We start from the raw sequence: 13,622 nt of genomic DNA on the forward strand, positions 1-13,622 counted from the left end.
ACTGAGCACTTTAACCACTGAGCCACCAGGGTTCCTCATTATAATGACAGTGATCTTAATTGCCTACAATGTACCTAGTATGTGATCTCATTTGATCTACACAATAACTGTGATATAATTACTATCAGCTTCATTTCATTTATAAGTAAAATGACAATGAAATAAATGTTAAATTGTATCCTTAGGGTTTTTTTGTTGGCATTTTTTAATTGTAATGTTCCTTTAAGGCTTTAAATGAATTATGAAAAGTGAATTACCTACTAAAATGATATAAAAAGAAACTTAGGTAGCTGGACTCCAGCAAAAGTTTCTGATACATTGAACATTTTGCAGAAATTAATAAAACTTTAGTAAACCAATATAAAATATTAAGTGAAACCTCTGCCATATGAGAATTTATTTTTCCTGGAAATGTCTTTGGCACTGTATTTGTTTACTTAACATAAATCACCCTCTTCTAATGAGCAAAGTAGGTAGTATCTCTGTCTGCTACACAAGAGTTTAAAGGCCCCCTATAGTTACTGGGGCATATGATTTCACAATTTTTTCTAAGTACATCCATTAGGACAGCTTAGAAATATGTATAATTCTTATTTTACTTGTAACATTTTCCTTCTATTCTTATTCCCAAAGAAAATATTTTATATAACAAATGTTCAGCTGAAAGGAAGTATCGCTCCTACATTGCTTCACAATCATCAGCCATTTGTTGATAAACATCTACCAAAATGATAACGCCCCTCCCCATTTACATCAATTACCTTCCCTTGTACACATGAAGTGAAGTAAATGAAACAGCATGCCTTAATCTAAGCAGAAGACTGTCTTAAACATGTGTACCTACCACAGGAACTATCTGAAATAGGTGATTACTGTTACAGTGATCCAGTAAACGCTGTCTGGTAAAATTTGATTCTTGACACAATGGACACTTAAAGGTGGGATGCCCAGAACTATAAAGCAATTTTAAATGAAGAATATTTAATTCAAAATCATAACATAAAAATCATGTGCTCCTATTTTTTGACCAATTATAAGATTCTTTTTTTACAAGTTATAATTAACTATTCAAATATTCTCTCATTCTGAAGTAACTGTTTACAATAAATAATCTAGAACAGAGGTTTCCAAAGGTTCTCAGTTGACAGCGCCTATCCTGGTAAAAAAGTTTTCATGATGCCTCTAGGACACACACACACACACACACACACACAATTTCATTTATTAAGCAGCTACTGCTAAACAATTTAATTACAGTAGTTTGTGCGGTGCCAAAAGATATCATCACATGTTCCTCAAAAATTCAAAACATCCCGTGGCACCTCAGTTTGGAAACCTCATATCTAAGAATTTAAAACATTTAAAAGATTTCCATCAATGTCTTATCTTTAATATATCCCAGTCCCTAGGAATTTAACATACAAAATTGCTAGGAAAAGTTAGGAACGAAAAAGCACTGACGACCAGAATGAAACACTTCAAAACAATCTGAGGATCAGGCACCACTGGGTTTAACACCTTTGAATGGCAGCAAGGGACAGTTCAATACTGACAACTCGACCTGAATCATACATGGAAGAAACCTGACCACAGTGAAAGTAGAGAGCTAAGCTCTTCTGATTTAATACGGGAGCACTGAACGCAGCAACTGTGCATTTTATTTCTAAACTGCTAACTTCTAACACTATGTCTGGTGATTTAACTGAATAAAAAAGCTTAACTTAAGAATTCATTATTTGATAAAGTGATAGATGTTATTTACTGAAGTAGAATCTTTCAAAAGCTTACCTTGTGTTCTCTTGGTAAGTTTCTGTGTTATCGGATGTGGATGTCTCACTCCTATTACTTAAGAAGCGTGCGGGAGGGGAGTTAATGCCACAAATAATAAAGAACATTAAAGATTCATTCATCTGAACTGCTAAAGAAGACTCATATGAATTTGTTTTAAAAGTATGAACTTCATATAGTGTTGAACTTTGAAACCATTATGGCATGAATTACTTTTTCAAGTAAATTAAGGTAAGACAGCTTAACAGGCCCTTAGTAATGTCCTTTAAAATTAGTTTATGCACAATTACAAAAGTATAGAGAATACAGAATTTTGCAGAAATATCTTAAATCCATAGTACGAATAACCTCCCCGGTCCTCTAGACTTTTATATTAAGATATTCCTCTATCTAGAATAGTAAGTTTTTGAAAGTTGAAAGAGAATTAGGAATATTCATGAACTTTTGACTCTTAACTAGGGTGTGACTTAAGATTGCAGACTCCAAAGTGGAGTAGATTTAAGAAAATATTTGAACTTTCATTGTTTATATATTTTACCCTCCAAAAGGAAAGAAACTAGACTTTACTAACATTTAATATACAGAACACCATGACATCCTCACTCAGTTCCTATGCCACAGTCACATGCCATGTGGAATATCAGAGGAATCCTGAGGAAAGAGTATACATTCCACCCATACAGGGATTGTCACCTATGTACTAGAAAATTTTATCAACGTGGTCAATTTTATAAAATGAGGCCTTTCAATAGAAGAATATTTAAAATAGCAATGAAGTAGGTAGTGGCCTAAAAAAAACTGTTTGTACCACACAGAAGTTTGCTGGTTATCTCAATACTACAGTAAGTAAAAGTGTTTAAAAAACTCGTTATTCATTTTTCTCCCAGTCGTACAAGGTGCTAATATTATCATCACCACCACTACTCCCCCCACTCCTTTTTTTTAAACAGATGAGAAAACTGAGGCACAGTTTCTTACCGAAAGTCATACAACAGTAAGTGGCAGAGCTAGGATCTGAACCCAGGGGGTCTGGCTCCAAGCCGTCGTTTTAAACACTAAATTATACTGCTTCTCAAGGATGACAATGATATGGTGCAAGAAATTCATCATGGCTATGGCATATGGGTGGCATAGTGGTTAAGAACTTGGCTGCTAACCAAAAGGTCAGCAGTTCAAATCCAGCTGCTCCTTGGAAACCTACGGGGCAGGTCTAATCTGTTCTACAGGGTCACTATGAGTTGGAATCGACTCGACAGCAATGGGAGAGTATATTGGGCAATGCTGGGTAGTCAGAAAAAAGAAAGGCTTAAAACAGAGCCAAGGACCAGATTAGAAAGGAATTTTGTCTTATCTGACAGTTGTTGGATGTGAGATCATGAAACCCTTTGAGAATCTTGACACCTTTTTTCCAGAAAAATACACCATACACAAAATTCGGCAGTTTTAGGGAGTTCACAGAGCCCTTAGCTGGCCCATGGAACTCAAGATGAGAAACAATGCTATAGGGCAGTGACAGAGTACAGGGAAGTCACTGACAGAGCACAGGGAGAAAGAGATCAGAACTGCACTTCGGAAACATCACTTTGGCAAAATAGGACAGACCAGAGGAGGACAAGGATATAGAGGAGGACAACCAAAAAAAGACTACTGCAATAATTCAAGTAAGAGATGATGAGGGCTTGAACTGAGGAAATGACAACAGGGGTAGGAAAAAAGCACATGTGAGAAATAATAGTAAATACAGTAAATATGACCAACAGGATCGTGGGAGTAAGGGAAAAAGGTATATCCTGAGAAGAAAAGTTATTTGGTAATTTAACAAGCAGTGACTGCACAAGTCATACATATAGAACTACGAACTGTGCTAACAAGCTAGAGATACAATGCTAAACAAGACAAAGACCAACCCCACACTTAAAAAGTTAATCTAGTGGGTCCAAAAACAAATAAACAGGTAATCACTATATAGCAGAAGTACAATAATAAGTAAAGTACAGGGGGTGAAGGAACCCAAGAGGATTAAAGAATCCTAAGACGGGAGTGATCAATTTAATCCAATGACACTAAGAAGCTAAATAAAATAACCTAAAAGAATTTTGTGGACTAGGCAATCAGAAAATTACTAAAGATCTTTACCAGAAGAGTTTCAACGGAGGGATAGGAAAGCAGCCTGACTGCAGTTATGCTGAATGTAGACTGCGTAGGGGTGGATAAACTACTGAAAATTAGCAACATGTGTTGTGAAATGAAACACTACTAAAATAAAATCTGACAGACTCTGCTTAACATAGTCTCCTGGGAGCCCTTCTATAATAGTAGCAACAATGGCTTTCTTACACAGTAATATGTGTGCTTGCTATTGAGTTTTTCAAAATTAAATAATGCACTGTTTAGGGATACATGCATGGGCAGTGATACTATAAAGAAAAGCAAAGGAATGAATGAACCAAAAAAGAGGACAGTGGTTACCTCTGGGAGTGTGGGGGTGGGGTTTCAAATGGGCAGGGGCTCACAGGAGATTCTATTTCCTGACCTAGGTTATTGAATAACTGGGTATTTGTTTTATCACTATATTTTAAACCATACAGGTGCATTACGGCCATTTTTCTGTGTAAAACATTTCATAAAAAATTACATAAACATATAAATCAAGTCAAAACTTAGTTTAAAAAAAAAAAAAAACCAAAATAGAACTAAGAATTTAATGGTACTAAGTCATACTTTTACATTATTATCAGAATAAATAAATTTGACCTAAAAATTTCAAATAACAGCCTATTCTTCAAATAGCAAAGAAAAAGAGATTCTAGTTTGCAAATATATTACTGAAAGGGGTTTTCTCCAGTTTTCAAATAGCTGTAGTTGTAAAATCAATAAGAGAGAATAATCTTCACGTCTCCCAAGTCTACTGTTTTATTCACAGAATGTAGATACTTAGAATGATTTTAAACAGTATACATTGTGGTTTGGATACTTGACAGTTTACTTAAAACACCTTCAGGCATAACAAAAAATACTCTATCATAGTTCCCTAAACAATTTCCATTTCAATTATAAAAATTCTCTTTTTAGTAATAAACATTGCTTACCTGTTCCCGACTGAATCTTGAGAGATCTGAAAGTTTGGAATGATAGAAGAAACACCATATTCATCCTGATACTTCTTACAAGATTTGTAATGATGTCTCATGCGATAGAACTTAATCTGTAAATCATTGATTAAAAGGTAATGTGATTTTTAACTTGGAAAAGAATTCACAAGATTTGAGATATTGTCATTAAGAGGAAAAATAAAAATTACTAAATATTTCATTTAAACAAATTTGCTTGTTTTTTTAAGTAAATGATGTAATCTTTACGTAGTAGCTGAAAGTAAGTAATACATTTCCATCTGTCAGATGCAGAGACAATGGAGAATAGTCCATCTGTCCAGACTCACCACAAAAAAATATTTAAAAATTTTATACCTGAACTTTGAATGGCTAACACTAATAACAGATCTAAATAAACAAATAAAAATATAAGAGGTTGCCTCGTACTACCAAGCATTTCTTTATTCTTTATTGCAACATGGCATAGTTATAAAGAGCTTAAAAAATTACGTTCCCAGGTAAACACTTGGCACATTTTTCAGTTTCTCACTGAGGAGCAGAGCCAGAGTTTCTCGAGTGTGTTTTCCAGCTTCACTCCATTGCCCTGTCAGTTAAATACCTCCTTCGAAGAGATGGAAAAGCAGATCTGACCTGGGTGAATGCATGAAATAGCAACTAGTTTTGCTCAGCGACTCTATTAGCTGTTAGAAACAATGTCTGCGATAAATCCATAGACACAGGGATATATTCAAAGCCTAACCACCCTTCACCATTTTACTCCTTCTCCAAATGCTGGAACTATAAAATCCAGACTGAAGAATTAATGCCATTTTTTTTGCCAACACCTAGTTTTCCTACTTGTTCCTTAAAAACTAAGCAAAGTTTTCTACCAAATATCTTGTAATTTCTTAAATAAATAAATACATAAATAAAATAGGCAGCTAAAAAGTTCCTTAACCACACAAATATATTTGGCCGAACTATTAACATTTATGTACAAAGTGGAATACTGATGTTACTCTTAGAAATTAAGGGTTGAGTTTGTATCAGAATGGGGTTTAAATGAGTTAAATGCTAGCTTGCTTATTTAATTCATATAATCAATGAGCAATTACTCTGAGAAAAATACCATGTCAAAAATTATGGTGAATTCAGACTGTGTCAGGTTCTGTTCTCAATAAATTAATAATCTAGTGAGGTCTACAGTCACAGCTTTTTTGGCCTTTTCTACCCAATTTCCAACCTAAATAACTTCTTTCTCTTCAAAACAGCACCGACCCCAAAAACACACGCAGGAATTTCAGAGAAGAAACTTGACTTTCAAAGAGGAGCTATAGCACATTTACTTTACCTGTTTTGCACAGCATCTGCAGCTACCAGAAAACTTCCTCATGATATTTTCAAGGTCTAAAGCCCGTTCAGGACATGCTCTCTCTCTTCTAGTCACATTTCCACGACAGAGGGGACAATGTATTCCACCTTCTCTCATTGCAGTCAGGAAACATTTTCTACAGAAACTAAACCAAACATTTGTGACATGTTAACTGGAAAAAAAAATTACTCTTTTCATTTCTATGATTAAAATCAAACAAGTGGGAGAGGGAAAGACCTGGGCTAGGGAGGAGAGGCAGGACAACCCTCCTTCCCCTCGGGTCACGCTCAACAGAAGCAGCGCCCGCTGTGGAGAATCAGAGATGGGGACTTCCCTGGACATCAAGATTAAAAAAGCAAACAAGGTTTATCATGCTGGGCTAAGTGAGGTGGGTGGGTCTGCAGGTTCTGTCACCTCCAACGCCCCCACGCACTTCTGGGTGTCCCTGGGTGGGGCAGGCAAGCTTCCTGCCAGGTGCATCCCCATGTGCACTGTCCACTGCCCAGCAAGGGGCCCTTGTAGAGGCGCCACCACATCTGTGGGGCATGCAGGGGCGAGCAAGCCGGCGCCCTAATGGTCTGGCCCCTTGAACATCCTACTAGGCCTTGGATGGCAGCCTTGTTATACAGGGAAGAGCCCTGAGGGAGGGAGGAGCTAGATGAACAAACGCCCGCACTCCGTGAACAAACAAATGGCAAAATTAACCTTAAAAGCAAAAATTTGCACATCAGGTCATGGTCAGCTCTAACATCATATACAAGTTACTCATTTTCCTGGTTTTACTCACTGAACTGATATATTAAAATGCAAGTCTAAAAAATAAAATCTTAACTTTGCCATTAAAAAAAGTGATTATGGATATTTATTCATGCCAAATAAATTAGGTTATTCATATATACATATATCTCAGAATTTTAAAACTGTACATGTGTTTCTGAGAGTATAAGACTGATAAATGGACTAGGTGGAAATATAAAAGAAATTATATTTGAGTCTGCTTTACAACGTTTTAACAGTATATAAAAAATAAATATTAGTATTATACAACATTATCAGAAGACGCATGGTACAAAATAAGAAATGGATCTCATCCTGGTGCTGCCATTTAGTAGCTGTGTGACTTTATGCAACACATTTAACCACAATGAATCTCCATTTCTTCCCTTTATAAAATGAGAATGGCCCATATCAGCTTTTGTCTCAAACTGCTGTATTTCAAGATGTTGTTCCACAAGATATGAATAGGTCTACTATAAAACAGTATACATATTGGTTTGGAAAATTATAGGGTAAAAAACAAAGTTAAATAGGTTTCTCTATAATTTACAATATTTACTGCTGTGCTAAAGAAAACATAAGTTTTGTCCAAATTTATTTGTTCAGAAAACATGAAAATTTCCCGCAACACTGTGCAATGGAATATAATTTGAGAAATATTTAGGAACCCTTCCAGCTCTAAACATCTATAACCAAGATTCTAATTGAATCCAAACTAACGTATTTATTTTTTTATCCCCTAATCTTATCAAACGATCATTTTCTTTTAGGTGAACCAGATAAATCACAAACATTTATATGTGGAATCTAGAGCAAGTACATATTTAATTCAATCCCCTATAAATGCAAATATATTGAATATGCCTCATGTATACTAACAAAATGGAGCCCTGGCAGCTCAGTAGTTAAGAGATCGGCTGCTAAACAAAAGGCTGGCAGTTCAAATCCACCAGCCGCTCCCTGGAAACCCTATGGTTCCACTCTATCCTACAGGGTTGCTGTGAGTCAGAATCAACTAGAAGGCAATGGGTTTGATTTTATGGGTTTATACTAACAAAAGTTGAGAGGTAATAAAGTGTAATACAGATCACAGAATCTGGGTTTCCTAACTATGTGGCATCAACCAAGCTACTTTTCCTCTCTAAAATCAGTTTCCTTGCTCATAAAATAACAAAAGTACATCTATACTTCACAGCATTGTTCAGAGGACAAACATAGATAATGCATGTAAAATGCTTATCACCGTATTTGTCACAGTCAGGTAAATTCTCAATAAATAGTAGCTAATATTACTAATGTAGCATTAGAAGTGATTACCAATTAAGATAATCAATTAAAACTTTAAAAAAATTACCATAACCAGTAATAAAAAAAGCAAAATAAACAAAACCAAGTTAACACTACTTTTCACTCACCAGACTGGAAACTAGTTTAAAATAAAAATAACCAGTGTTAAAGAGGATATAAAGAAAGGAATGCTCTATACTTCTAAAAAGAAATTTGTCAATACTTATCAAAACCTTTAAATACAGAGTATCCCAAAAGTCTCTGTGCAGTTCTGAATTTCAATAACCTCAGAAGTACAAATACTACAAACTTACAGAAAGCATCATTTGAAAGTTTCTTTAAATTTCTTTTGCACTTAGTTTTGTAAATTTTGAATACTAAAGTTTTAATTTAAATTCTTTGTTTCAGCCAGTGTTTGCATTCTTCAATCAGAGAGACTGTAAAAGTGAAAGAAGGGAGAAGTTGAAGACCAAAGAAAAAAGAATTGAACAATAGTCTAGAACATGGTAAAGTCTGCACTAAGGCAGGGGTAGGAAGGAGGGATAAGATCTCCATTTCAGGGATACAGTTCTCACTTTGTCACTGTGTAAGGTGGAGGCTTCCTGTGTTAAAATATAAAATCAACAGAATTTTTTGATAATTAGTTGTGGGCAAATGAGAAAGGCAGGCATTTATAACTTACAACACCTGAGTAAAAAGTGACTTTATCAACCGAGTTAATAAATATTGGAAGATGGTTTGACAGAGGAAAAATAAGCGCAAGCTCAAAGTACCTACAAAAATCTCAATGCATGATATGCAGTAACAAAAGGAAATATGGTCTGGAAATTAGGGCAAAAATATGGAGAGCAGATAAGGTGAGAAGAGCACCAAAGAAACAATCTAGAAAAACAAATATTTAAAGGAGTGTTTGGAGAAGGAAGGGTCACAGAAAAAGAACAACCAGGATTAAATAATGTTATAGAAGCCAAGTCTACTTAGCAGCCAAAGGAAGATATTTAAAAAGATGAGGGTAAAACTATCACCAAATTATCAAGGTAAACTCTCCTCTTTGAATAAAGAACTAAAACTGTCAAAAAATCCATACCAGCCAAAAAAAAAAAAAAAGAGAGAGAGAGAACTATGCATAAAAATGATGGTGCGTGAGTGAGAAAAATGAAATAGAACAGTTTCACTATTAGTGGGTAAATTAGCTAGTATGCTGGCTAATTTAATAATTATAAATAAAATATAAACATAGAACATTAAAAGATCTTAAATAACTAAGATGTACTATCAAGTTATATTTAGAAGGAAGGAGTAAAATAAAGAAAAAGTTCGAAGTTCATTTACAAAACAATGAAAACTAATTGTAAACTATGATAACAACACGCACTCACCAGTATGACTAAAATGAAAACAGTTAAAAATACTAAGTGTTGGGGAGGATGTGAAACAACCTAAATATGTATTTGGAGTTATCCATTTGGAAAACTGGTTGGTAGTATTTACTTAAGGTTAACATATGCAAACACTATGGTCCAGTAATTCCACTCCTAGGTATATATGCAACAGAATTGCATATATGACCACAAGGAATTTCCTAGAAAATTCACAGCCACATTATTTATAACAGTCAAAAACTGAAAACTACACAAATGTCCACCAACAGAAGAATGAATAAACAAATTGTGACAATTTACATAATGAAAACTATAGTACACCGTAATGAGGATGAAAAAGCACAGCTACACGCAACAATATGGATGAATGCAATGTAATGTTCAGCTAAACAGCCAGACATAAAAAGTACATACTGCATGATTCTATTTTTATAAAATACAAAAAGCAGGTAAAACTAATTGATGCGTGTTAAAAGTCAGGACAGTGGTATCCTGGAGAAAGGGATGTAATCCGTGGATCAGGGAGCATTAGCAGGTCTTCTAGGGTGCTGATAATGTTCTGTGGTTTCATACGGGTGCTGAATAACAAAGATCTGTTCAGTTTGGGAAAATACATTGAGCTGGATATTTATGATGTGGCCCTTTTCTATATATGTATGTTATCCTTAAATTTAAAAAAAAAATTAATTAGGAGTAAAAACAAGGGTAGTTATGTTAAAATTAATACAGAAAGAGCTAAATTAAGATTATCTTCCAACTTATCTTAAAGTAACAACAACAACAAATGCTAAAATTAGGAGATGGGTGGGAGATAATGGATTAAAAAAAAAAAAAAAGGGAAATTTCACCAGAGCTGTAGTCCAGGTGGTCGAATAGCCAACCAACAGAAGACAGAAAAAGAAAACAGAAAATTATACTGAAAGTGTGTGTGAGAGGAATTTTGAGAATTAAAAAACGTCTGCAGAATAAGATGACTGAATAACCAGTAGAAAGAATTAAAAAAAAAAAATACAGACCCCACCCAGATGTATCACTGGAAATTCTCAGAAAAAAAATTGTTTTTAAACTCTAATAGCTTCCAGAAAGGGAGTAAAAAACATATATGTATCACTTACAAAGAGAACCACATTAGCATCAAACTCATCAGCAATAACAGATGACAAATTAATAGAAGGATGTGTTGAAAATTCTGAAGGAAAGTGATTTACAAACTAGAATTTCATCTTTCGTATACTAAATCATTTGCTTTTTGTACTTAAGGCATTTCTGATATAATATATGCAATACCGAAAAACCTTGCTAACAAATGTTGGCGAGGATGTGAGGAAACTAGAAACATTATCCATTACTGACGAGAATGCAAAATGGTGCAGCCGTTATGGAAAACAGTGACAGTTCTTCAAAAAACTAAAAATAGAAACTACCATATGACCAAATTTCACTCCTAAGTATATACCCAGAAGATGTGAAAGCACAGACTCAGACATGTGTACACCAATGTTCACTGTAACACTATTCACAAGAGCCAAAAGGTAGAAATAACCTAAATGCCCATCAACAGATGAAGGGATAAACAAAATGTGGTACATACATACAATGGAATACTACTCAGCCAGGAAGAGAAATGAAGTCTTCATACATGCTACAATATGGATGGAGCTTAAAGACATTATGCTGAGTCGAGTAAGTCAATCATAAAAGGGCAAATACTGTATGACCACATTTATATAAAAAGATAAGAACAGGCAAATGGAATAAACCAAAGTGCATCAGTGGTTACCAGGGACGGGAGGAAGGGGAAAGGCGGAGGGGAGAGGGTACTGCTTACGGAGTACCGAGTTTCAGTTTATAGTGATGGAAAAATTGCATTAACAGTAGGGTTGCACAGCTGACTAAGTAATTGGTGTCAATAAATTGTCCACCTATAAAAAGTTGAATTGGCAAAAGTTGTGTGATATATTTACAACAATGAAAAAAGATTAGCTGCTGAGGCTGCTTATGTACAATCAAACACCTTATGGGATTTGGTTCCTTGGTTTGGAGGTTTAGGGTCATGGTTTCATGGGCCATCCCTAGTATCTTATTTAGTGTTTCCATTCTACCTCCTAGCTCGTTCGTTGCACAGTGCCTGGGGTCTTAAAAGTTTGCAAGCAGCCATCCAAGATACAACAATTGGTCTCTATTCAACTGGAGCAACAGAGGATGGAGAATCAGGAATAGGAGGAGGAAATGGAATGTGTGGCTAACTGCCTCCATGAACAACTTCCTCCTTTGCCATGGGACCAGAACTGGATGGTGCCCTGCTACCATTACTGAACATTTTGATGAAAGATTCTGTAGAAGAATCCTGATCAGAAGGGGGAACATGCAGAACAGCATTATAAATTCTCACAGGATACAGATTTTCCGGAGCCATGGAAGCTGGATGAACTCCCAAAACCACTGCCCTGAGATCCCCTGGAGTTTTCTTAAAACCAAACAATAGTTTAGCTTAACTAGTAAAGAATGTATGCATTGAGCATTGCGCTCTTTTAAAGAAGTATCTATAAGGAATCAAACTGACAACAGCAACTCAAAAGATTAGATAGGAAACTTGGGAGGGCAATGAGCTTATGTTAATGGGGGAGGAACAACTCAGAAAAGGAGGGTGAGAATGGCTGCACAAATGTAATCAATGTCACTGAATTGTATATGAAGAAATTGTTGAACTAGTATATGTCCTGCTGTGAATATTCTTAACAACAAAAATAAAATTTAAAAAGTAAAAAAAATTTGCATTCTGCAAAACTGCACACTAAAACTTACAGGGTTTATGGAAAAATGGCTGCGGATGGACACACCCTGGCAACCCTGTTACAGAGCACTAACAAAACCATAACAATTCTAATAAACTACTAATAAAAATCCTAACACATAATTTTAAAAGACAATTAAGTTCCTAATAAAGACTTTACCATAAAATTAAGAAGAAAATGAGTAGTTGAAGCTGGTAATTTATGAAGATAAATGTAAAATGCAAAAAGGAATGGAAAACCACGTAACAGCTATTCCAAGACAGAGCTCACTGCCAGACTGAACGAAGAGTATTGTGCAAGCATTGTGTACCCACTAAAAACAAACCACTGCCAACTAGTCAATTTCAACTAATAGCAACACTACAGGACAAAGTAGAACTGCCCCATAGGGTCTGCAAGGCTCTAATCTTTATGGAACCAGACTGCCACATCTTTCTCCCATGAAGCGGCTGGTGGGTTCAAACTGCCAATCTTTCAGTTAGCAGCTGAGCACTGTCATCACTAATTCTGTGGCTTGTTGTGTTCAGCTGTGTTTTAGTGTACTTTGCTTCAGTTGCCATTTGCTGATGGGCCAAAACATCAACGTATGAGGGAAAAAAATCACGTTATTAATCAATCTGTTCTGATATCTATGTAGCAGAACAGACTGCATCACCATTCAGTCTATCATTTGTCTTTAACCTTGTTTGTTGTCTTTTGATATGGAGAAGTTTACAGTTTTCAATGTAGTCTAAATTCATCACAACTTTTCCTAAAATCCCATCTCAAGATCAGATATTCCTCTGCATTCCTTCTAAAAATTTTAAGTTTTGCTCATCACATTTAGGTCTTTAATCCATGTGAAACATTTCTATGTACAGTATAAGACAGACATTCCATACATCAAACCATTGCCCAAATACCACCTAACTGAATAAATCATTTTGCCTCGCTGTTTTGTGACACTGCATCTGTCAAAGATAAAGTTCCAATATATGCACGGGACTGTTTCCAGGCTCTCTAATGTATTCTGATCATTATGCTAAATTAATACCACACCATTTTCATTACCATAGCTTCCTAATATGTCATGATATCCAACAAGGTTGGTTCTATCTCTGTGTTCAATTATTCAGGTTTCCAATTATTA

The 13,622-nt window shown here is 35.3% G+C and overlaps 1 protein-coding gene across 2 annotated transcripts in view; it reads right to left on the reverse strand.

Moving 5' to 3' along the window:
• RNF138 (ring finger protein 138) overlaps window positions 1-13,622 on the reverse strand; it is a 27,446-nt gene that overhangs the window by 4,190 nt on the left and 9,634 nt on the right. The window contains exons 3-6 of one of the 2 annotated variants that reach the window (XM_023741182.1): window positions 6,232-6,397; window positions 4,878-4,993; window positions 1,789-1,839; window positions 845-953 (exon numbers count right to left, since the gene is read on the reverse strand). In XM_023741182.1, coding sequence (XP_023596950.1) covers window positions 845-953; window positions 1,789-1,839; window positions 4,878-4,993; window positions 6,232-6,397 — 442 coding nt within the window. Of the gene's footprint in view, window positions 1-844; window positions 954-1,788; window positions 1,846-4,877; window positions 4,994-6,231; window positions 6,398-13,622 lie in introns of both variants that reach the window. The other variant, XM_004386889.2, reaches the window with a different exon arrangement.

Source organism: Trichechus manatus, unplaced genomic scaffold (genome assembly GCF_000243295.1).
Source record: "Trichechus manatus latirostris isolate Lorelei unplaced genomic scaffold, TriManLat1.0 scaffold00175, whole genome shotgun sequence".
Taxonomy (NCBI): Eukaryota; Metazoa; Chordata; class Mammalia; order Sirenia; family Trichechidae; genus Trichechus; species Trichechus manatus.